This window comes from Dasypus novemcinctus, chromosome 13, assembly GCF_030445035.2.
Source record: "Dasypus novemcinctus isolate mDasNov1 chromosome 13, mDasNov1.1.hap2, whole genome shotgun sequence".
Taxonomy (NCBI): domain Eukaryota; kingdom Metazoa; phylum Chordata; class Mammalia; order Cingulata; family Dasypodidae; genus Dasypus; species Dasypus novemcinctus.
Genome location: NC_080685.1, coordinates 20,937,100 through 20,962,661, shown reverse-complemented (window position 1 = coordinate 20,962,661; position 25,562 = coordinate 20,937,100). Strand labels below are relative to the sequence as shown.

At 43.0% G+C, this 25,562-nt stretch overlaps 2 protein-coding genes across 2 annotated transcripts in view; both read left to right on the top strand.

Moving 5' to 3' along the window:
- The window catches only part of LOC101436652 (NBPF family member NBPF11-like), a 77,341-nt gene extending 58,959 nt beyond the window's left edge, over positions 1 to 18,382 (top strand). The window contains exons 8-20 of the mRNA XM_071207282.1: positions 2,110 to 2,321; positions 4,255 to 4,357; positions 5,152 to 5,366; positions 6,409 to 6,457; positions 7,240 to 7,415; positions 9,275 to 9,395; positions 10,157 to 10,332; positions 12,096 to 12,147; positions 12,893 to 13,071; positions 15,402 to 15,453; positions 16,207 to 16,382; positions 16,968 to 17,019; positions 17,998 to 18,382. Coding sequence (XP_071063383.1) covers positions 2,110 to 2,321; positions 4,255 to 4,357; positions 5,152 to 5,366; positions 6,409 to 6,457; positions 7,240 to 7,415; positions 9,275 to 9,395; positions 10,157 to 10,332; positions 12,096 to 12,147; positions 12,893 to 13,071; positions 15,402 to 15,453; positions 16,207 to 16,382; positions 16,968 to 17,019; positions 17,998 to 18,382 — 1,948 coding nt within the window. The remainder of the gene's footprint in view (positions 1 to 2,109; positions 2,322 to 4,254; positions 4,358 to 5,151; positions 5,367 to 6,408; positions 6,458 to 7,239; positions 7,416 to 9,274; positions 9,396 to 10,156; positions 10,333 to 12,095; positions 12,148 to 12,892; positions 13,072 to 15,401; positions 15,454 to 16,206; positions 16,383 to 16,967; positions 17,020 to 17,997) is intronic.
- An 873-nt stretch (positions 18,383 to 19,255) lies between these two features.
- On the top strand, positions 19,256 to 22,214 carry LOC111765803 (NBPF family member NBPF6-like protein). Its single transcript, XM_071207281.1, has 5 exons — positions 19,256 to 19,364; positions 19,924 to 20,132; positions 21,168 to 21,219; positions 21,730 to 21,911; positions 22,171 to 22,214. The coding sequence occupies exons 1-5, from the start codon at positions 19,279 to 19,281 to the stop codon at positions 22,212 to 22,214; spliced, it is 573 nt and encodes a 190-aa protein (XP_071063382.1). The 5' UTR covers positions 19,256 to 19,278.
- The last annotated feature ends 3,348 nt before the right edge of the window (positions 22,215 to 25,562 follow it).

The following is a 25,562-nucleotide window of genomic DNA, read 5'->3' as shown; positions in this document are numbered from 1 at the left end:
ATTTATTTCCAAGAAACAATTTGTAGAATATATCATGAAGCCTGACAAGATAATCAATACAATAAAATAATTGGTTAAAAGACTTGAACTGATCCTTGCAAAGAATATATGTAAAGGGCCAAAGGCACTTGAATAAATGCTCAATGCATTAGTCATCATGGAAATAAATGAACTCTAAAGAGAAACACCATCTCATATCCCTTAGTATAACAAACTGAATGACTGAAATTACCATGTAAAGGAGGTTTTAAAGCAACAGAAAGTCTCATCCACTTGTGATCAAGAAAAATGGTATAAGCACTTGAAAAGATAAAATTGTTAAAAATTTAAACATATACCAGTGATAAGACCAGTTGCTCAAGTTTCAGTGTTCACACAATATACCTTACACAACAATTTTTTCCTTGATGTTTCTTGCAGTTTTATTTATCATTGCCAAAAACTGGAAACGACAAAAATTTATATTATTAGGCAGGGGTGGATGCAGGGGAGAGGATATAGCTCAAGTGTTGAGCACTTGCTTCCCATAGAGATTCTGGGTTCAATTCCCAGCACCTCCTAAAAAGCAAACAAACCAACAAACAACTCCTATTGGGGAGCAGATATAACTCAGTTGTTCTGTGCTTTCATCCCATGTATGAGGTTCTGGGATCAATGCCTGGTACCTCCTATTTAAAAAGAAAGTAGGGGAAGTAGTTGATCCAGTCCTCCTATTCCTGACTGCTTTTTTCCTTTTTCATGACTGCTCAAAGGCTCATGGTCACACCCATGTCACCTTCATCTCAGGCAAATCCAGCATCTCAAATGAAGAAAGGATACCCCAGGGGATTGATCTGTGAGCCAGGCTTACAAAACCCAGGTGGAAGGGGATGACTAGAAAGTGTGGAGAGAAAGATCAACTGAAGAGTGATCCAGGGGATCGCTATCCTCTGCCTGCCTACCTCACCTTAACCTTCTCTGACACTGAGCCCCATAGTTCACATTCCCTGGGGATCACCAACCACCCCAGAGCTATGACTTGATCTTACCATGTTCTAGGTTTAGTCCAACTCAGACATCCTACCACGAAATAGTCCTTACACCTATTCTTGAGTCCTGTTCTATTCAATATCTGGATGTACTAAAAACAAACAAATAGCATCAGGCTGACAAGTATTTAAGGAAAGATAGACTATTTTAATCACTTGAACACCTTGGAAACAATTCTTGTGGGGCCTGAATAAAATACAGAATTGAAGAGTAAAAAATGTAATGTTCACTGACGTGAAAAAGCAAAGATCACACTCAGAAAGAATGAGCTTAGGGTTAGGTAGTAGGCTGACAGTATGTAGGTGAGTATAATGAAAAGTCAGCTGAGTTTCCCAGAAAAAGAAGGTAAAGTAAGCATTTTTAGAAGTTTTTATTCATTCACTTTTTATATAATTTATTGCTATTTTTTCTATACTTTTAAGAAGATAGGTAAAATAGAGAAGGCCCAGAGAAGAGCAATGTTAGTCTGAGAGTTTTCCATTTTTGCCAAAGATAAGCCTTACAATCTGTTTGAATTTTAAAAGGAGGTGGCATGACTTCAGGGAAGGCCTAAAGAAAATAAGGATTTGGGGAGTGATTGATATTCTTATGTCTTTAAAAGAATGAATAATGAGAAATGCCTAGATTTTTTGGCAAGTGTTAGCTGGGTCATATCAGCACAAGGCCATACATAAACTGAGAGGGACTGCTGAAGGGGTTACCCACTGGGTGGAGACCTTCAGAGGGGACCAGTTGGCCTCCAGTATCAGGTGCTCTAGGCAACTGGAAGGTAGAGGTTCCCAACATTCCACAACACCCCCACCTTCTTATTCTGTTATTGAGCCTGCAGGCAGTTACCTGGAGTGCTGGACCTTCCCTCCAGCTCTCCTGTTGGAGGCTGAACCCCAGGCAGTGCCTAAGGCTCTGTGCTCTGGCATCTTGAACTTGTTTTGTGTGTTAAGGACCTTCAAGACCTGTAGAGAATTGATCAAAGTTTTCCTAACAGTAAGTTAAGAATTACAGTATCCTCATCTCTCCTTCCTGATTCAACACTTGATTTCACTTGTTTTTAATCCATCATGTGCTTGACTTTCTCCCCAGTCCTGGCCTCCACTCTTGTGTCACCTGCTTCAGCATGGCAGTCTCTCTCTGCACTTCCTGTGCTCCCAGGACAGAAATGAGCATCCAGGAAATCAACCAGGAGTTATGCTCCCAGCTGGCCAAAAGCAAACAGGATTTCAGAGACCTCACAGAGAAATTCCTTATATCGCAAGCGACTGCATACTCCCTGGCCAACCAGCTACAGAAATACAGTAAGTCCTATAGGGTCCGACTCCCAGGGTGATGATGGACTTTCTGTCTTCCCTGTGATAAAGTAAAAACCCTCCAGGTTTTGTTCTTCTCTCCCCTACCTCAAAAAGAACTTCATCCAGGCCACAATCTTTATGTTGAAATAATATGTATTTTTCTCTCCATTTGCAGAGAGTGGAAAGTCTGAGGCACAGAGAAGTAAAACTAATTATCCAAGTTAGCAGTGAGAGTAAAAGAACAAGAATTCAGATCTCACTTTATGAGTTCTCAGAGTAGGCACAAAACTGTTGTTTTTCTTAGTAATAGGCACAATATCTCTAGAAAGCTCTGTTGGATCAGATACTGGTGATAGGACATCACTGTTGGTCTAGATATTCTAGGACTAATGATCTTCTATCAACTGATCCTTCTACGGAGGCCCCATTGGCAAAACACCATTCTTGTTACCCTGTGGAAATGTCACATTAAGACACCATGCTTGCCTTGAAGGAGTTTAAAGAGGAGACTGCTCCTCACTGAACTTCTTGTGCATCTCTGCCTGGTGAGAAGGAAGTTCTGTTCTGAAGGCAGTGTCTCCTTCCACTTAAGTCCAAGGAAGCCAATTTCCATTCTGTGGTGTGGTTGAGTGTGAATCTGGGAGAATCAGAGTATCTGGTACTGCCTGCCTGCCTCTCCCTGAGCTGGTGAGCCTTCATGCCTCAGAGCAGCCAGGAGCTCTGGGTGGGCCTTCAGCATCTGAGCTAGGACACATGGGCAAGCTGAGAGCTAGGCTAAGTGGAGGAGACACCAAGCCCAGGAAAGCCCAGGTCACGGTGTCGGGGAAAGCCACTTCCCTCCCCAAAGTCATCCTTCACATTTGGAAACCCGTTGGTCTGAAGGGATAATGAGAACAAGGGGACATGCACAACAGAATGAATCAATGGCATCTTGTCAACTCTGAACCTGAATTGGCTTCATTTTCCTATAGTTATTTTTGTATAAACCAATAGAGGGGATTTGCTTTATTGAAAATGCCTGAAAATCAGGAAAGTAATAGTTAAAGTATGTTACTAAGTGGAACACTTTGAGGAATGGATAAACTGAGTTTTACTGCTGTCCTTTTTTCATAATCATAATATAAATGTTGGGGGAAAAATGCAGTTGAAGAAGAAACATATCTCCCATGAACTGTGCGTGAAGGTTACAGTGCAGTGAAGAAGAGCATGGAGCCTGGGCCAGAGTTCCTGGGTTCAGATTCAAGTTGTTTATCTTCTGTGACCCTCAGTTCCCCACCTATTAAAATGGTTCTACAATAGTACCTACCTCACTAAATCTTTTAAACAAAGAGATTAGTTAAATGTTTTAAAGATCTCACAGCAGAGCCAGGCATGGTGTATAATACTTCATTATTATTTCTTCTATTTGTAATTTAAAGCAAATGAAGTAGTGTTTGGCCCCATATGTTCTCGGCACCTATGGGTCTTGAGCCTTATAGTCAATATAATAGTTTCTAGATAATATATATTATCTGTGTAATATATGAAATTCTTGAAACTTGCAGTAGAACAAAACCAGTCATCTTTGGGGGCCATCCCAGTCTGCCACAATACTCTCCTTTAGCTCTCTGCTTCTTGCTTTACCTAAGAGGTGATGAGCCTTGATAAAGGGGCTCAGGATTCACCATGAGACCTGAGGAAACTTGAATTTGGCTTGATTCATTGCAGTTGAATCAGCCTTTTCCAGTTACTTTAAGTGTCAATGGGCTAGATTTTCACTTCTCATTTCTAAAATGGAGAGGAATCATGCCATGTCGCTGGAGATTGCATAATAAAGAAATGGAAACCCCAGCTTTGAGCCTTGCCCTTGGGTTATTTTTGACTAAGGGATGGACCCTACCTCCTCCCTTGAAGGCAGCATGTCCAGCTTCCACTGAGGCAGTCATGTCTCTTTTCTCAGAGCCTGGACAATATAAAGACATCCTGGAATCCGTGCTGGGGGAGAAGCTGCAGTTTGAGGAGGAGGAGCTGGCAGAGAAGCCTGGACCTGCTGTGAGGCTCAGGTAAGGAGGGAAGGTGGATAAAGCTCTGCCATGGGGCAGCTCAGCTGAGAGAAAGAGAGCAAGGGCAAGGGCAGAAATGTATAAGCCAAGTACAGACTGGCCAGATATTTATTAAAAAATTAAACAGCCCTAAGGTAAATTATGGACTGCATTTTTTACTCAGAGCTTCCTTTCATCCTACTTCTGACTGATCATGGTTTGTCTTTTCATTGAAAACAATGTTTTCTTGACCCTTCCTTTTGTCTTTTCAACTCTCCAGTTCACACCAGCCATACCTCTCCCACAGGTCTGTCTGGCTCTCTGTCCTCTCTGTACATGATACACTCTTGATCAAGTCATGAAATGGGCTTGCACTGAGGAGAGAGGACATGAAGGGGCATCTTTATGAAGCGGAGTCAGAAACCACCTGGTTTTGTTTTCAGAAGAATAAAGTGGAGGGTGGGGGTGGAGGGTTTTCACAGAATCTTTTAGGAGATGTCTCTCATAAGGAGGAGGCCATTTTTTAGTGTTTTGCTTTTTTAAACTTTTCATTCTCTTTGCAACATGCATTTCAGCAAACAAGAGACAGAATTTTTATGGAAAAGTTTTGGGATATTCTCAAAGGAGTCTTTTAAATCATTAAAACCAGTCATTCAGAGGAATGAATGTAGCTCAAGTGGTTGAGCGTCTGCTTTCCAAGTGTGAGGTGCCTCGCTTGATCCCTGATACTGTCTAAAAAACAACAAACAAATGAACAAACAAAACAATTATTCACCTCTTTGCATTCTTAAACTTTCTCTCATGTCCCATTGTAGGAAACACATTTCCCCAATTCATGATCAACTGCAAGAGCTGATCCAGATGAGGCAGAAACTGCAAGTAGGGAGAGATGTCTCTTACAAGCTCCATCAGCTCTTCAGAGACCTACTCACCAACAACGAACCTGACAGCTCCCAGTGGCTGAGCTTTAGAGAGAAACTGGATCAAGGAGGCAAGCTGGCAGAGTGCCTCTACCATGAGCTCCAGTCAGGTAAGTTGGCCACAGGCCCTGAGGACACAGAACTGCTCTGATTGTCACGGTCAAGAGAGCCACATCTCCCCACCTCTGGAAATGACAACTGTATCTGCTGTCTGCATTCACAGGGGTCATTAATGACCACAAAGCAATCAGGATTGCCTGTGCAGGAACACAGAAAATAAATCACTAGTTTGGAGGTCACAGTATTCCTTATGTCTCCTTCACTATTAGATAGAACATGGCTCTTGGGGAAGTAAGAAGCACTCAAAGAGGTTTAATTGACCAAAGTAAGGTTGTGAAAAGAGGTAGTTTGTGAGATTGAAGGAACTCTGGAGTAGATACCAAACTTCCCCATCCTTTCTGAGTGTGCAACAAGGATTGATTTTCACTCATGAATTTGGATTTCCACACCTGCAATATGGATCTGAATGTGTGTTTCACAGTTGTGGTATCAGCAAAAATGTAATATTTATGAATTCACTTCAAAAAGTATAAAGACCCTGTGTTTTGGGTGAGCGTATGTACTTGACGTGGTAGTATGGGGGGGGGGGGGGTATATGAAATTATTACCATAATAAATTTCCTGTATTAAAAGCATAGAAACAAATTTGTACGTCTCCATGAATGCCTAAATGTGTAGAGGTGAGTCAGGATTGTTTTTTGATACATTAAAGATAGGAGTGGGGTTTTGTTAGAGCCCTGATGGGTCATGGAGCTACTGTGTCTGGCAACCAGCTCTATGGGAGGATGGAAGATAGCTGGTAAAGTTCAAAGCATTGATGAAAAGAAGCAACTTTAACATTTTTCCTATTTGAGGTAGAACATACCATGACAATGATCCAGATTGGGAGTATTTTCCCTGATGGATTACAAAACCAACTGAGTTGATTTTCTTGAAATACAAAATATGGTATCTTTCAGTGAAATGCTCTTAGCGTATCTTGAACTCATCCAAAAATAATTCAGTTTTCATCATCAGTTAGGATACTGTGCTTGTAATAAGGGAAATTCAAACTATTCCCTGTATGACCAGGCTATTGTCATTTGTTTGCAGAAAATCCTGAGGCTGTGGAGGGTGAAGAAGAACTACTGTTGGCTGCCAGGTAACAGTGAATGATCAGGGGAGGGTAATTAGCAGGAAAATCATGGACAGTCTCCCAGAATGAACAGGCAAAGAAGTCTAGAGTAGTCCCAGATTCCAGTGCTTGTTGAACAGATTTCATTCCCTTAACCAATGATGATATTATTCTCTCAAATAAGCCTTCTCTTCTCTTTATGGTACTGTATAGTCATTCAGACCTGAGGTGAACTAGTGTAAATTGCCTCAGAGATTGTCTGTACTCACAGAAACCACCACTTTTCTCCTGGGTGGGTAAAAGCACGATGCGATGTATCTCTACCTGCAGCACAATTTGACTTAGATTTTGGCAGGTTTTTTATAGAAAAGAATGTAACTAAAGAAAATGTACTGTCTATGTGAAAACCCTTGGATAAAGAGACATAGGAGGCATTGATCTGAAAAAAACTACAGTGCCTTAGGGGCAAGTATTGCTTAGGCCTCTGTACATAAAACAAGGAAAATTGAAGTCCCTCTCCAAGTTCTCCCTGTGTTCTCCGTGTCATGACTATGTACCATACAGAGGGAGCTGAGCCCCCTCCATCAGACAGTCTGGCCAGTGTACAGTGTACTCATCACCAATTCTCACACCTTCCTGACCTTAAAGTACCAAAATTTGCGCTCATCATAGGTGGACTTTTTTCTTCCATGTTGAATGGCTCTATCCTCTGCCTTCTGTGACCTCTCTCTTATGCCTACTGTCAGGACCAGCTGGTTCTGTGCTGTGTAATCTTCTGGGTTTCAAGTCTGTCTTGTCAACTCTACCAGGCTCAAGAGTCAAACAGAAGAGGCAGAAAAAAAGAATGAAGTGCTTCAGGACTCAGTGGAGGAATGTTACCTGACTCCCTCGAGTCTTCATGACCTGCCTGATTCCCTTGGGCCTCGCCGCAGCAGTGGCTTCCTGTTTGATGACTATAAATTTGATTTAGCTGTGGATGAAGTCCGTGAGTACTCCATCTTAAAGAGAATTAAGTTCCCCCGGACTCTCAGAAGGCCTCTCATTCTTTGTGCTCACCATTTCTGTCTAGGCTGAGAGATGTCTTTGCACATAAGCTCTGTAGACCCATGTTGATTTGAAAATAGTCTCTAGGAATAAATGTTAAACTCAGGCATCAGTTGAGTCAGGCATCTGCACTGCTCCTGCCTCACCCTGTGGGCGAGTGGTGTGTGCAGCTCACAGGGCAGCCCTGAATGAGGAGTAGGAAGTGCCCAAGACCAACTCTGAGCGACCAGTCCCTCTCATGTACAGCCCTTGTCAGCAGGAGCTCCTCTCTAAGGTGGGGCACCTTGTCTCCCCAGAAATATTGCTGCTCATATTCCTCTAGGAACAATATCCCTGGACAATATATAGCTAGGGAAGGAGGTTGGCCATCTTGACTCTAACTTGGGGGATGTTGTTTACATGAGTCCCAGGCTCTAGGACCCAATCTCTTCTCACCCAGAGGTGTCTGAAGGTTAATCCCACGACTGTGGCCTGTGACATAGACCTTGTCCCCAAGACCATGAATGGCCACAGATCCTATCACCTGTGAAGCACCAACCAAGTTTTTTCCATTTGAAAGTTTGTTGATTCCAACCCTCAGTCTAGTAACAGGATACTCTCATCTAGACCAAGAAAAATCAGGATATCTCAATGGGCAGAGCCTAAGTCTTGCAGCAAAACTTGTAGAAAGCAGAGTCAAGTTCCTTATGAACTCTGGGGAAACAAGAGATGTTTAACTCTGCCCTAAGCTGGAATGAAGACATTGAGGATTTTTCCCCATCCTTTCTTACTGTGCAGAAGGGGTTGAATCATCCTCATGGATTTGGTTTTCCACAAGTATAATATGGCACAGTTAGTGTTCCATGATTATGATAGAATGAAATGTGTAATAATCATGAATTTCCTTCAGAAAAGTAGAAATAGCCTCTATTTGGCATTCATTTAGGTGCTTGATGCAGTAGCACGATGTGGTTAAACCTGGAGCACTTTCCATAGTGAATTTCCCATGTGAACACCATAGAAGTAGATCTGTAAGTCTCTAGGGGGATGCAGACTTGGCCCAGTGGATGGGGCATCTGTCTACCACATGGGAGGTCCATGGTTCAAACCCTGGCCTCCTTGGTCTGTGTGGAGCTGGCCCATGCACATTGCTGATGCACGCAAAGGAGTGCTGTGCCACGCAGGGTGTCCCTGTTTAAGGGAGCCCACACACAGGAGTGTGCCCTGTAAGGAGAGCTGCCCAGCGGGAAGGAGAGTGCAGCCTGCCCAGGAGTGGCACAGCATGCATGGGGCGCTGGTGCAGCAAGATGATGCAACAGGGGGAAGCACAGATTCCCAACTGCTGACAGCAACAGAAGCAGACAAGGAACATGCAGCAAATGGACACAGAGTACAGACAACTTGGGATTGGGGGGAAGAGAAATAGATGGAATAAATCTTAAAACAAAAAGTCTCAAGGAAGGCCCAGTGTGTAGAGAGACATGTGTCAGGATGATTGTTCCATACCTTAGAGAAAGTAATGGGTCTTTGTTAGAGCCCTGATGGCCATGGAGGTACTGTGTTTGCCAAGGAGATTTGTGGCAGGATGGCAGACACAGCTGGAAGACCTTTAAGGAATGATTAAAGAACATTTTTAACATTTGCCCAATTGGATACGCAGCATGCCATGACAAGGATCCAGATCAGGAAGGTATTGCCTGAAGGATTAGAAATCCGAGTCTGTTGACTTTCTTGAAATACAAAATATGGGGGCTTTCAGTCAAATGCTCTTAGTGTGCCTTGAACTCATCCAAAAATAATTCGGTTTCCATGATCACTTAGGCTACTGTGCTTGTAATAAGGGAAATTCAAACTATTCCATCTATGACCGGGCTATTGTTCATTTGTTTTCAGAAAATCCTGAGGCTGGGGTGGGTGAAGAAGGACTACTACCGGCTGCCAGGTAACAGTGAATGATCAGGGGAGGGTAATTAGCAGGAAAATCATGGACAGTCTCCCAAAATGAACAGGCAAAGTAGTCTAGAGTAGTCCCTGATTCCAGTGCTTGTTGAACAGATTTCATTCCCTTGACCAATGATGATATTCTCTCAAATAAATCTTCTCTTCTCTTTATGGTACTGTATAGTCCTTCAGACCTGAGATGAACTAGTGTAAATTGCTTCAGAGATTGTCTGTACTCACAGAAACCACCTGTTTTCTCCTAGGTGGGTCAAAGTATGATGAGATGTATGTTTGCCTGCAGCACGAATTTACTTACCTTTTGGCAGATTTTTAATAGAAAAGATAGTAGCTACAGAACATGTATCATATATGTGAAAACACTTGGATAAAGAAACTTAGGATGCATTGGTCTGAAAACAACTACAGTGCCTTAGGGGCAAGTATTGCTTAGGCCTCTGCACATAAAATAAGGAAAATTGAAGTCCCTCTCCTAGATGTCATGACTATGTACCATACAGAGGGAGCTGAGCCCCCTCCATCAGGCTGTGGCCAGTGTACAGTGTACTCATCACCAATTCTCACTCTCTTCTACCCTTAAAGCTCCATGATTTGCCCTCATCATAGGAGGACTTTTTTTCTTCCATGTTGAATGGCTCTACCCTCTGCCTTCTGTGACCTCTCTCTTATGCCTCCTGTCAGGACCAGCTGGTTCTGTGCTGTGTAATCTTCTGGGTTTCAAGTCTGTCTTGTCAACTCTACCAGGCTCAAGAGTCAAACAGAAGAGGCAGAAAAAGAGAATGAAGTGCTTCAGGACTCAGTGGAGGAATGTTACCTGACTCCCTCGAGTCTTCATGACCTGCCTGATTCCCTTGGGCCTCGCCGCAGCAGTGGCTTCCTGTTTGATGACTATAAATTTGACTTAGCTGTGGATGAAGCCCGTGAGTACTCCATTTTAAAGAGCATAAATTTCCATGGGACTTTCAGAAGGCTTTTTATTATCTTTTCTCTCCATTTCCATCTAGGCTGTAATATATTTTGTATTCACTTACGTGCTAGAGACCAACTTGATTTGAAAGTCTGTCTAGGAATACATCTTAAGTACAGGCCTCAGTTGTTTCAGGCATTTTTGCACTCTTCCTGATTTGAATTCACCTAGCCTTTGCTGGTCAATGGTGGATAGTGCTTCCAAGGCAGCCCTGAGGGAAGCTGTCAGGGATCCAAGACCAACTCTCAGACACCACTGACTTATGTCATATACTGCCTGTATAGGAAGGAGCTCCCATTTAAGATGGGGCATCATGTGTCTCCAGAAATGCTGTTGCTAATATTCATCTAGGAACAATGTCTGGAGTACCTATGGCTATCCAAGGAGGTTCACAGCCTGGACTCTAATTTGGGAGATGTTTACATAATTCCTAGGTATTGAACCCCAGTCTATCCTCACTAAGAAGTGTCAGGAGGTAAACCCCATGCTCATGGCCTATGTCAGGAGCCTACCCTTAAGGCCAGCACTGGACATGGACCTTCACCCCTTCCCCCAAAATGATCACAGATCCTATCCACTATGTAGCAAAGCTCTTTGACTCCTTCTTCTTGCCATGAACTTCTTAGCTCCCAGGAACCTCCCAGGAAATTGGCCCTCATGTATAATGAACTGGAAGTCCTCTCTCTTCTAGATCAGGCCCATGAGGACTCATATGACAGAGAAAAATCTCCTACTGGACCTCTGGGAGTCTGCACACATTCTTTGAGCTCAACACTTCTATCTAGGCTGAGACATGTGGTTTTGTAGGTGCCCCTGTCAAACCATCTCCTTTTGATTCTGCCCCTAGAAATGATTTAACCACAGATATCAGAGTCAGGTATCTTCAAACTTTTCCTCATCTCCCATCTCATGCCACCCTCTCTGGGTATTGGAGGGTAAAGGAAACTGGTAGGGTGTGAAAAATGAAAGGATCAAGTAAATCGCAGGCACCACTGCCACATGCATGCAGGTGTCTTCAAAAGCTCCCTCATTAAAATGGGACATCTCAATTCCCCTGAAATATTCTTGTGAATATTCATCTCTGAAATGGGTACCTTGAGCACATATTGGTGCCCAAGGAGTCAGCACTCTCGACTCTAATTTTGGGACATATCTACCCACTTTGTTCCTCGGACCTGTGCCTCAGTCTGTCTCTTTTCTAAGTTGGTTTATCCTTGCAGAGACATCATCTGAGTGCCAGACCATAAACTCCATGATCATGGGCTGACAGTGGGATTCATTTGTACACACATCACCACGCGTGCCCATGGATCCTGTCCTCTTAGTGGCACAAAATTTTCTCTCCCAGTTGAGGAGGTAGAGACTGCATCAGTCAGTCTAGTCTTCATGCATATTCTCATTTAAACCAAGACCAATCATGGTATCTCATGTGGCAGATGCTGAATCCACCAGCCACACCTCAAGAAAGCAGCAGGGCCATTTCTTCATAACCCCTGAGGAAAAAGATGTTTCTGTGTTTCTCTGGACTCAGTGAAGAGAAAAGTAAATCTGTCCATATCTTACAAGATAATTCCTGAATCCTTCTAGAATATTCTTCCCACCATCTCCTGTTCACACCAGAATACTTATTTTCCAGTATTTGGGTATGGTCCTGGTTTGTAATGTGTAAAGAAGGTGCTACTATTTCTGACTGTAACTATTCAAATTTATTTGCAGAAAATCAGAGCAGTCATAAGGATGAAAGAGGAAAAGAGTCCATGGCCCTCAGGTAATGATGATAATCACAGGTAGTTTATGCAATGATGTCACTTAGAGACCTTAAGTCCAGGGAGAACAGAACCAGATGATTATGTGTATTTCTTCCATTCTGCCAACCATGAAGTATCCATAATAAGAAAATTTTCTGTTTTCTCTACAGATTGTCTATTGGTTTAATCTTTCTATTAATTTCTCAAGTATAGCAGCCCAGAGTCTGTCTTTCTGTCAGGGAACTAAAATATCTCAGGGATTTCCTGAACTCTAGGAATCATCTCTTCTGTCTGCTATTGATAATACTAGCATGAGATTCATTTTGACCTTAGCCTCTTTGCAGTAATTTCTTAGCAAGCATAGGAAGTAGGAAAGAAATTGTATATTGTCACATTATTGAGTGGAAGAGACCTATAATGCACAAGATTGCTGGAAGTTACAAGACATGTGGCAGCTGTATTTACTGGGCTTTTGCACAGAAAATTAAGAGAAATTTATGCCCAAGGTTTGAAGCTTTCCATATGCGCTGTGCTTCATGATTCCAGCATATATGGCTGGATAGTTGAATCCATGAGGTCTGTCATTCTCTCTTTCCTGTCCCCACTGCAATCAGCCCCAGGTTTAAGGTGATTATTTGCCTTTCCCTCTTTGGGGATATGACTGTTTTGCCTTCTGTGACCCTCCCTTAGCCTTCCATTCAGGGCCAGTGTGGCGCTGTGGCTTGGTGCTCCTCTTGGTTTACTTTTCTCTTGGACACACCCCAGCAGGCTTTTTATGGAGCATCAAGATGTGGAGGGAATGAATGAAACTGAAGAGGACAAACTTGATGAAGACAATTTGACTCCTTTCCATTGCCATGATTATCCTGATGCTCACCAGCCTCCCAGCAGCACCACCTTCATGTCTGATGAGCAGGGAGTCTGCTCTCCTCTGAGTGCAGCCAGTGAGTATTCCCTTGTAGAGAACAAATTGAAAATAGGCCTCCCAGGCAGCTTCTATTCCACATGCTTACCGCCTTTGTTGCGAAGATTAAATCATCTTTGGCCACAGGCTGCTTATTCCCATGTTGGTTTGAATCAGGTTCTAGGACTGTGTTTTAAGTACAGGCATAAGGTGAGTCAGGTATCTTTGTACTCTTCTTACTTCTCCAGCAACTTCTATGTCATGCTGGTGCTGTCTTGTAAATACAGGCTGTTGGAACCAATGAAGGTCTGAGGGAGGGACATGAGAGTTTCATGGCATATTCTTTGCTACAGTTACACCACATAAACTGTAGCATCTTTCTGACCATCTTCTTAACCCTGGAACGCACATCTCTTTTCAATTTTCTTACAAATTTTTCTGTACAGTATCTTTGATCCCCCAAGGAGACTGACAGTCTTATGTATATGGCTGGAGATGTTTCCAAGTGTACTTGGTCCTGAATCCCTGTCTTTAGTACTCATTTTTCCAGTCCTGGCTAAATAGCTGAGTCCCTAAAAATAATCACCACTACATGGTTCATGTTGACAGTTTTCCCTGAAGGCAGAGCCAAGGCTTTTGGCCTCCATCAATGGGCAAGATCTTGTCTTCTGTGGACTCCGATGGATTCATTCCTATATGTGGGATTGTAGATTGCACCCATCATTCTAGTCTCAGTGTATATTCTCATCTAAACCTGGAAACACTATGATATCTGCTTAGGGCAGAGGTTGAACCCAGCATCAGCTCCCCTAGAAATCAGGTGGGAATGGGATTCCTGCTCTACTGATCAACTCAGTCCTTCCAGTTTTAAGATCATCCCTTAAAACTTCAGCAAATAGGTTTGTTTTTTCAAGGTGTGATGCTATTCAGCTCAATATGAGTTATCTTTAAAACTTACCGAGGATACTAAATTGTTCAGGAAAAAAGACTTAATTAACAGTGGAAATATGGAGAGCATGGCAGGCCAAGAGAAGACCTTATACACAAAGAAAGGAAAGGTAGAAGGCCCATAGTCAGTGATTATAGTGGAGGATTTGTATTCAGGAGTCATGGGAAGCAATTTTTTAAAAAGATTTTTTAAAAATTCATTTCTCTCCACTTCCCACCCCCCTGCCATTGTCTGCTTTCTGTGTCCATTTGCTGTGTGTTCTTCTTTGTCCACTTGGATTTTTGTCAGTAGCACCGGGAATCTGTGTCTCTTGGTTTCAACAACTTGCTGCATCAACTCTCTGCATGACACCATTCCTGGGCAGGCTGTGCTTTTTTTGTGTGGGGCAGCTCTTCTTGAGAGGCCCACTCCTTGTGCATGGAGCTCTCCTATGTGGGGGACACCCCTGCAAGGCACAGTACTACTTGCATGCATCAGAACTGTACATGGGCCAGCTCACCACAAGGGCCAGGAGGCCCTGGGTCTGACCCTTGGACTCCCATATGGTAGGTGGATGCTATATCAGTTGAGCCAAGTCCACTTCCCAAGAAGCTATTTTGATGAAGACAAGTGGGGACAGAATTTGGAAGAACTATAAAGGAAGCATGGAGAGTTTTTGTGTAGCGGGCAGTTGAGATGAGCTTTCACAAGTAGCATGGCAACCTGGTGCGAATCAGACCTTAGGGTAATAAGGCTGATGAGACATTTGATGTGTGGAGAAGGTAGGTTCTGAGAAAGCAGAAGATTGTATGAATCCAGGCATCAATGATGAGAATCTGATATAATGTGCTACCAGGAAGATGAAATCATAACAGACAATTCTAAGAAAGCATTCAGCAAATCTTCATGAGAATGGGAGGGATGGAAGGGAGGAGAGAAGCATCCTATTATGCCAATGGCATACACTCCCTTGGGACCTTTCTCCCTTTGAATCTGACCAGAAGTTATATGAGGCTATTTGTTCCATGTTCTGAGACTGTGCAGTCATTTTTGTGTGGAAGTTTAAATATAGTTGATTAGGGGGTACTGCTCAAGGAATCACTGGAGATTTGTGTACATAAGAATTGAGCCTTGTGTTAACCCATGTAATGAACCACAGATTCTGCCTCAGAATCACATCTGGCCCCTAAGGACCCCAATAAGTAACTCAGAGCCATATGGAATATTTACAGGGCTAGTAACCACCACGTAGCAAAAAAGTATGTGGATGTGGATAGTTGGAGGGATGGTCACAAGATCCACATAAGGGGAAGTTCCAAAGGTTCCAGAGCCCTGAAAACTTCATATAAAATGACCTAGAGGATCAGGATGTTGTCCTGGCATTGTAATGTGTGGAGAAGGAACTGTTTAATGTGACTATACATATCCATATTTATTTTCAGAACATCAGAGCTATCAGAAGGATGAAAAAGGACAAGAGTCCATGGGCCCCAGGTAATGCTGATAATTACAGGCTGTTTATGTAATGATGCCATTTAGAGACTTTAGGTCCAGGGAGAACAAAATCAAATGCATATACCTATTGCATCCATTCTGTTGACCACGAAGTATCCGTAATAGGAATCTTTCCTTATTTTCTCAGCAGATTGTCTATTGGTTTATGCTTCTTATTAATTTCTCAAGTATAGTAGCCCAGAGTCAGTCAAAATATAGGGGAACTAAATTATCTTAGGGATTTCTTGAACTCTAAGAATCATAATTCTTTCTGGTGTCGTAATACTAGGATAAGATGCTTTTGTACCTTAGCAGTTAGCAGTTATGTCACAGCAACAAAAGTAACTAGCAAAAACATCACAGTGTCACAATACTGAATAGAAGTGGCCTATAATGCAAATAATACTGGGAGTTTACAAGGCCTCTGGAAAGTGTATAACCTGGGCCTAAAATTTATAAAATTAAGTGAAATTTATGCACAAGGTTTGAAACCCCTCTTCTGGCTTTCCATGTGTGCTGTGCATCATGAGTCTAGCATACATGGATGGATAGTTGAGATGATGTGGTCAGTTGTTCCCGCTCTCCTGCCCCAACATCAGTCAGCCCCAGTTTTAGGGGGATTATTTTCTTTTTCCTGTTTGGATATGGCATTTTGCCTCCTGTGACCCTTTCTTAGTCTTCCTCAGGGCCAGTGTGGATGCTGTGGCTTGCAGCCCCTCTTGGTTTAATTATGTCTTGGCCACTTCCCATCAGGCTTTTCAGGAAGCAGCAAGAAGCAGAGGGAATGAATGAAACTGAACAGGACACACGTGATGAACAACATTCGAGTGATTTCCTTTGCCATGAACTTCCTGATGCCCACCAGCCTCCCTGCAGCACCACCTTGATGTCTGATGAGCAGGAAGTCTGTTCTTCTCTGAGTGCTGCCAGTGAGTATTCCCACTGTAGAAAACAAATTGACACCTGGTCTCCCAGGTAGCTGCCATAAGCCCTGTGCTCACCACTTTTACCTAGGATGAGTCATATCACCTTTGGATCCATGAATGGGCAAGGATCTTGTCCTCTGTGGACTGTGAAGGATGCACTCCTGTTTGTGGGTTTGTAGAACGCACCCATCATTCCAGTCTCAGTGTATATTCTCATTTAAATGAAACACACCATGATATCTGCTGAGGCAGAGGTTGAGCCTGGGAGCAATTCCTCTAGAAATCCGGTGGCAAAGTTACCCAATGTCACTGGGAAATAAGACAATTTAACTATTTTAGACTCTCAGTGCCGATGACATTGCAATAATGATCTAACACCTAGGGATAGGACAGTGTGCCTGATAGTTCTGGAAATCATGCCCAACACATCTCCTGAGACACATCCTGAGGCCTGCTGTAGTACACTCTTTGGAATATTCCTTTGTTTTAGAGGATATTTATATCCCTTTGCTTATATAGGCCCCTTAGTTTGTATGTGTGAAGTTGGAACTGAGTAATATATCTGGTCCTGTCTGAATTTATTTGCAGAAAATCAAAAGAAGTATCAGGATATAAAAAGAAACAAGCCAGTGGTCCTGATGTAAGTCTACACTTGGGTTATTAACGTAATGATTCCATCTAGAGAGCTTCCATGCAGGGAAAAACAAAATCTGTTGCTTATACTTGATTTTGCCATTTAGTCAACCACAAAGTAGCCTTTTAAGAATTTTGTCTGTTTTCCTAGCAGTTCTTCTACTGTTTTCCACTTCCTATTACTTATTTTAGTGTGCTTCTCCTTCTATCTTTAAAAAAAACAATGTGTCTTTTTTTTAAAGATACACAGATCACAAAGAATGTTGCCCTCAGCAACTACCATGGCCACTTTGTCCACATCAGTGATACAATTTCTTCCATTGCTGGTCACAATAGTTATACAGTAGAATACCAGTAAATCCACTTTAATCCATATTTTATTCCTCCATCCTGTAGACTGTGATGGTGATGTCCACTCCACCTCTAAATCGAGAGGAGGCTTAGATCTCCCATGGCTGATGGATGCTATTCTCCTGCTTGCAGTTGTAGGCACTCTCAGGTCCCTCGTGGTGGTTCTATTACTTTTAATATGTTGTTGTTTGACTGTTATATGGTGACAGTCTGACCCAATGGGAACTTTTCTGTCTCAGGAATTTCTTATATTTACAGAGATTGCTTCTTATTTCCTGTGTGGTTGAAATCAGGTTGAGGTGCTTATCTCATGTCTGCATTGTTGGCCTTGGTTCTTTGCAGGCATTTCATAGCAATAAATATAACCATAACAAAGTAGGTCATATCATGTGGCAATAATAAGAGAAAAACCCTTCAGGTCAAAAGATCTCTGCCAGTTGACATTGTCAGAGGAGCCTGTGATAACTGGTCTGGTGTATGTAAAAATTCAAAAAAAATTCTTAACCAGGTCACACAACATTTAAAAGAATTCTGCTTGGAGTTCTTCTTGGAGAAATACTCAGAAGTACCAACTCAGGCCCTTATGACTTATTAGCCTCTTCCACTCTTAAATTTTCCTTTTGTCACACCTTAGGAAATACCATTTCTTGATTCAATATCAAGCACGGGAGCTGAGCCAGTTGCGAAAAAATTTACGGGAAGGGAGATGGGTCTCTGACTTTCTTGATGAGCATCTCAAGGGCCTCCTTACCCATAAGGACTCTGACAACCTCCATATGCATCACCTTCCAGAGAAACTGACTGAGTTACACAGGCTGACAGAGCGCCTTTATAGTAAGATTAGTGCAGGTAAGTTGGCCACCGACCCTACTTCCATTGAGCTGCTCCAAATCCTCAGACTCACAACAGATCCACAACTCCACCGCTCCACATGTGACTTTGATACCTACTCTCCCATGTTCCAGTTCTCATTTGGGGCCTTGGCAGGATCAGGAGTACCTGGCTATGAGCACAGATGAGGAGCCCACTGTGGTGGGAATCATGGGATTGAAAGAGTCTCCTTCATCCCCCATGGAATGTGGACTTCAGAACAGAAGGCAGCATCCATCCAGTGTCAATGGGAAGAAATAAGGATGTGACAGGAGGCAGCTTGTTAGCATGAATAGAGCCCTCTAGCAAATAGTAGTTTCCCAGCCACTAGCCTGAGCACTGTCTTTACTAACTGTGGGTGAGTGATTAGTTTATCCTTCCTGGATTTCCATTTCCTCCTCTGTAAAATGGCTCAAACTGTAAGTTGCCTGATTGCTACCAACTGTCCTGCATAGCAAAAGAGTTAATATTCATGAATGCACACAAATTAGAGGGAAAAAAGCCATACAAACCTCTGTCTTCTTGATTGGTTTAGAGATGTAATGAGGTAAAACATGCTTTGGAGAATATTGGTGTATGCCGGGGCACTTCTTAGAGAGCCATTACCCTGATATATGGCAGCTGAGGGCTTGCAGTTCCTGAGAAGTCCCTAGAAATAAGGAGGAAAGTGGGACTGGGGCTTTACTCTCTCCTGATAGAAAAGAGTAGGTCTATGTGAAGGTGGGATGGGACATGGGGACCCTGTGTCTGGATGGAGGGTAGATCTGGAAAAGTCCAGAGATGGCTGGAAAAGAACCCAGAGATGTAAGGAACAAAAGAGAGTTTTAACTTTTTCCCAATTTCAGGCACAGTATATCATGATTTGTGATGAACAGAGCAGGAACCTTTGACTCATGCTCAGAAAGCCATTAGGTTCATTTCTTTGAAGCCAAATGTGAGACTGATCTGCACACTTCTCTCAGTGTATGCTCAACTCATACAGAGATCATTTGTCTTCATGGCCACTGAGGCTCTATGTTTCTAATGAGTCAAGTGAGAATTATTAATGTCTGACTGTACATTTCTGCATTTGTTAGGAGAAAATCATGAATATAAGAAATATGAAGATATACAAGGACAACCTGTTCCCAGGTAATAATGATCAGTGGCAGGTATTATAGAGGTACAGTATGGGAAAGATCCCTGAAAAAAGGATAGACAAATCTTTGAGTTCAGTGATTCCAGATGCAAGGATGAACAACTCTACTTATTGTACTATTTCCATTCACTCTTTGATGATGACACTTTTCTCTTTGTGGTTCATATAGGAGTAGTGTGCCTTAGGGTGAACTAACTAGTCTGAGGGATTACTTGCACTCTCAGAAACCATTTGTTCTCTCCTGTCAGGTTAAAAATCATGATCTGGTGAAGTTCTCTCTTTATGGTTGCCCTTAGGCTATGGCATGTATTTCATAGCAGGAAAATTAAGCAAAGACTTCTCACTATGTGACAATATAGAGAGAGGTTTTGAAAGCTAAGATAGCCAGGAGTGTACAATGCCGCAGGGCAGAAAAGATGCACAGGTCAGCAAACATGGGTGAGAATTCTGCTTGGAGGGCTAGTGGGCATATACTTATAGAAATCTCTGTGAAAGCCCTTATAACATGTCACTTGTTCCTTCACTTTTCAATTTTCTCTCCACCTACCTCAGAGGATTTGATTTCCTAATTGAACAACAGGCAAGGGAGTTAACAGAGTTACGGCAGAAAGTCCAGGAAGGGAGGCAGGCATCGTTCCTGCTCAAAGAGCACTTCAAGCACCTGCTCAGTCACAAGGATGACTACCAGACACAGAGCTTCCTGGAGCAACTGGCTGAGGGATGTATGATGGCAAAGCACCTTGCCTGTAAACTCAGCACAGGTAAGTTTGCCCCACGCCCTGCTTAAGGATCTGCTCCAAGTTCCCAGACCCACAAGAAACTCTCTACCTTAGCACCTCCACAGGAGACATTTGTATCTAATATATATTAGGCACATTTGGTGCCACAACAGGCTCAGGTCTGCCTGGGTGCAAGCAAATGAGAAACATACTGGTCACAGGATTAAAAGTGTTTCTTTCCTGCCTGATGGAATGTGGACTTTAGGGCAAAAGGCAGCCTCCATCCAGTGTCAATAGACAGAAAGAAGGATGTGAGAACAGGCGGCGTGTTAGATGAACAGCTAACATCAAAGCTTTCCTGCCTCTAGCTGAGCACTGCCTTTATTAACTGTGGGCGACTGATTCTTCCCTCCTGGATTCGTGTTTCCTCATCTGTAAGGTGGTTTCAAATAATGTGTTGCATGGTTTCTGTAGCAGTGACCAACGTAATCTCCATGAATTCACTTCAAAAAGGAAGAAACCCTCATTACAAGTGGGTTAGCTACTGAAGATAGTAGTGCTGTGGTTGTTCATGGTTGATAAGGGAACAAATAGCATAGAAAGAATTTTTGCTGATTAAAGAGGAGGTGCCAACCTGCAGGTCCCTGTGATGTCCTCAGATGTATTGCAGGAAGTAGGACAGAATTCTCAGACATCTCCTTAAAAAACAGGAGTAGTTCTAGGCTAGATCCAGCTTGGGATAGAGCCACTGATTTCAATGTGTCAGCCTTGTGGCTGGAGAAGTCCAGATGGAAGCTGGACAGGCATTCTGTGAGCTGATGAACAAAAGACATTTCTCACACCTTACCCAATTTCACACAGAGATGTCATGGTGGTGAGATTTGGGACTGCTTGCTGATTGGATGAAAAGGTCATGCCAGGACATTGCTTTAAAGATGAAATCTGAGACTTTCAGTACACTCTCTGACTTTCCAACATGATAATTCACGTCTCCCTGCCCATATAGGACATCATGTTTATAATGGTTGAAGTGGGATCTATTCATGGGTCTCTGGAAATTTCTGAATTTGTTTGCAGAAAATCATGAAGATGAAGAAGATGAAGAGGAACAAGAATCACCAGCTCTCAGGTGAAAATGGATGATCAGGTGCTGGTAGTATATGTAAATATGCAGGATAAATATGGGGACACACAAAGAGGTACAAGGTGGCCACACATTCTAAATGCAGAGATGAACAAAAACTCCTATCTCCTAAGACAATCAATGATGATATCAGTCTTTTAACAAGGGTGTCCATTTTATTCATGGTACTTAGAGTCATTCTCACCCAAAGTCAACTAGTCTCAGGGAATTCTTGCACTCACGAAAACAAGTTGTTCTCTCCTGTTTGGTTAAAAATCAGGGTGGCCTGCCATCTGTTTTCAGTATTTTCAGCTTTAGTTTATTGGCACTGAGCAATGGCTAACCTGACTTTCCTGCTTTGGTGCCAGGCACACTGTGCCATAGGCACATGAAGATTGTTCTCTTCTCTTTGAAGGGATGGCCCTTTTTTTCTCATACTTCCTTAGGTTTCCAATCAGGACCATCTGTATCATTGTGCTGCCCTCTCCCTCCTTCATTAATCTTCTGTCCTCCCAGCCCCATCAAGCTCAGCAGGGAGCCACAGAAGGACAAAATGATGGACAACCTGCAGGACTCAAAGGATGGAGATTATTTGAGTCCTTCCAGTCATCCTGGCCTGTTGGATTCCCACCTGCCTTCCTGCAGCACCCGCCCCTTGTTTCATGAACATGGAGCCTGTTGTGTTCTGGATGTAGGCAGTAAGTACTCTTAGTATAAAGAAAGTATATTGGGGCCCACAAGGAATCTCTAAATACTTTTTTCTCAATACCTCTGTCTAGACTGAGAGGTGTTGCTTGGAGGTAGGTGTTGTAGACCCATCTTGGCTTGACTCAAACACTAGGATAGAATTTTATGCCCAGAATACAGGTGTGTCAGGTAGCTTTGCTGTCTTTCCAGCCTCCAAATCTGAGCTCTAGCCCCTGTTGGCAAATGCAGGCCATTGATCCCCCAATTTAGGCCACAGTGGGGAAACTGCCATGGCCATCTTGCAGGCATCATGACCACACATTCAGAGCACATTTCTGGCACACTCCTCCACCTTTAGGAAGGTCTTCTCTACTCTCCTTCAGTGCTCTTATTCATTGCATTCCTGACCTGTGACTGCCGTCTTTGCCAGCTCTTTGGAGGACTCCTGTTATGATTCCTGCTTCCAGGCCTTACCCTCTACTTCCTCTGGTGGTTTACATCCTCCTGAAGATATCTGGATACCTTGTTATGAACACCACAATCCTGTTTGTTCCCAGTTGTTTACTAAAGTCAGAGCTCCAATCTAGCTCCCCGTCTTCTATGTATGCCATGGTTTCCTCCAGTTGTACAGCGCTTTCCTACCATTTCTGGGTCCCCAGTTTCAACCATGTGTCCAGTCTCAGTGCTATAATCTCATCTGATCTATCAACAACCCACATACAAGATGAAGCTATAACCTGATATTTTAGTAGAGCAGGGGATTTTCCTTTCCTTATTCTCTAGGAATCCTTCTAGTTGACTGAGAGCTCCCTGAGATCACAACCTCAGAGATGTGGAGATTAGAACCCTAATTTTCCTTCTTTTCATTTGGCTTATATTTCAAATTTTGATTTTGGAGAGCATGTGGATTGTTAGAGACTTATTTTGTCAAATCATCTTACAGGAAAAGTAAGAGACTCTTATTTCCCTCAGGATATCTATATATTTTGTTGTGAAGTCAGCCATAAAATGTGTAGAGAGTCCTCCTTTCATCAGTAATGAAAAAGTTGGAAAGTTAGTCACTTTTCATGGTGGAACCATCCTCTTAAATTTCCATCCTCTAGCCTGTACCTCTTCCTGAGGTACAAAGCAGCAAAGGCTTTTCTCAGTATTACAGCAAGTAAGAAATAAGACTTAACTACACATTTATTTGCACCTATTGTAAATGATGCCCCCTATCAAGTGAATGCTGTATAAGCTATAGCTCATTTCATTCTCAAATGGATTCCAATATGGAGATGGTGGCATCTCTGTGTTAGATTCTGAGGCCCAGCAGGGTCATTTAACTTGATCAAACTAACTCAGATTAGAAGTGGAGGGAACACGTGCCTCTGTGTGCCTGAATCCATAGCTCAGGCTCTGTCCACTGTTCTCTGCTGAGGCACCTGCCAAGCAAAAGCAGGATGGGTTCCAACCCTTCATTTTTTCCTGTTTTGAGTTATTTTGCAGTAATTTTCTATGTAAAGAAAAAGTTGGAAGTCTAGTACAAAAGAACTCCAATAGCCCCTCACACAAATTCCCCAACTCCTGATATATTCATATTCAGAGCATTTTCTCCCTGGGAGCTAAACCTGCAGCATTTCCTGTCCTTCCAGGCTGAACCATGGCTCCCTGAGGCTCTCCATGGAAGTATCAAGAGGGCTGACAGGCCCATGTCTCTTCTCACCACTCCAGCCCCCAGGGGTTTCCTACTTTCCCTCACAGTCCCAGTGAGGTCTCTAACTTGGTTCTTAGAAACACCCTCAGGCAGGATTGGATCCCATGAGGTGGATGGGAAAGTCTCAGAAGCACATCTCAGAAGGGAGCTGTGTGTGATGTGGCTTGGCCACACCAGAAGATCGTTAAAAAATGAGCCAGGGAAATCCAAATTCAGCTGTGCACGGGGGCTGAGATGAATGAATGGAAAGTCTAAATTATAGAAGTTTCCCTCCTGGAATGGGGATCACTGACAATGACAAGTGAACAGCGTGTCGAGCACACAGCGTGACCCACACAGCCCTGCTGCCGGCAGTCTACCCCCACCCATCCTCTCAGTACAGGGACATCCTGCAGAGACAGCACGAGTGCAGCCTACAGTATCACATGTTATTTTATTAGGGGCTTTTTCCCAATATAAAAAAACAGTATGGTAGAGTATATATTTGATGAAAATATTTCCCTTTTCTCCTGCAAATGCAGAGTCTCTTCAATACATAACTGTAGTATCATTCTCAGAAGACCCCAAGTAGGCATACTGGTTCCACCTGCGTTTTTGAGATGGCATGCATGGGGGCGGTTAGTCAGCAAACCTTTAATTGTAGGAAGGAGTGACAGAAAGCTGCTAGGAAAGTCACTGTGATCAGAGGCTGATCAGTTTTAATGGAGTGCCTCACAGAAGACAAGATCCATCTCCCTGGAGAACTGTTAGACTATAGGAAATATCTTTTAGTAGGAAATACCTTGAAGATTGCCCCAGAATCAGTGAGGGTCTGAAATGTAGAAGAACATGAGAATAGGATTGGACAATGAAAAACCAGAGTGGGATAGGAACCAGTTTCAAATATTTGAAGGACTTAAAGAGGTAGGGACAAAGATTTGTTTGGTGACACTCCTGGGCTGATTAAAGAGCAATGCAGGAAGAGAACAGGATGTCAGGTGCCAGCATGTGTACAGATCCATTCCAACACCAGAGTTGTCTAATGGTACAAAGGCTGCTCATGGGAAGAGTGAGCTCCCCTCACAAGAGCTTTCAGCAGGAACTGCAGAATGTGCCTTGGGTGTCTAGGAAACGATTATTGCACTAGTGTCCCTCTCAAAGCTTCCAATTTTAAGGCCAATTATTCTGTGTTTAGCAAATCCTTTATGAAACAGGTTTGTTCTTTTAATATGTTATACTGTTCAGTTCAGTAAGAATTATCATAAAAGCTTACCAAGGACACTAAATTTCTGTGGAAAAATAATGAATAAATAGTGCCCAGAGAAAATACTGAGGACATACCAGGCCGAGAGAAGCATTTATGTACAAAGAGAGGGAAGCTAGACGTCAAACAGGGCAGTGATTATAGGGGAGGATTTGTATACAGGTGTCACAGGAAGTGATTGTGATTAAGACAAGTGGGGGCAGAATTAGGAAGAACTGTGAAGGAAGCCTGGAGAGTTCAGGTTTGTGTAGCAGGCAGTGGAGGTGAGCTTTCAGAAGTAGTGTAACAACATGGGAAGAATCAGGCCTTATGGTAATAAGAATGGTGAGACATTTGAGAGCTTGTTTAGAGGTTCCAGCAGGGGAGCACAGCCACACATACACCCTTGACCAAAGAATAGTTCCCCTCCAGCGGGGACGGTTGTCCTCCTTGACCAAGGGCACAGCTTAGGGAGGGACACTTATGAGGAAGTGAGGGAGGAAGGGGACACCTGCCCAGTGAGCCAGATCAGCCAGATCAACACTGGTATCAATGGGGTGACAGATGCCGCAGCCAGATCACCCTCACATCCTGGTGAGACATTTGATAATGTGGAGATAGTATATTCTGAGAAAGTAAAAAAAGATGACATGAATCCAGGCATCAGTGAAGAGCGTCTGATAAAAGGTACTACCAGGAAGATGAAATCATAACAGACAATTCTAAGAAAACATTCAGCACATC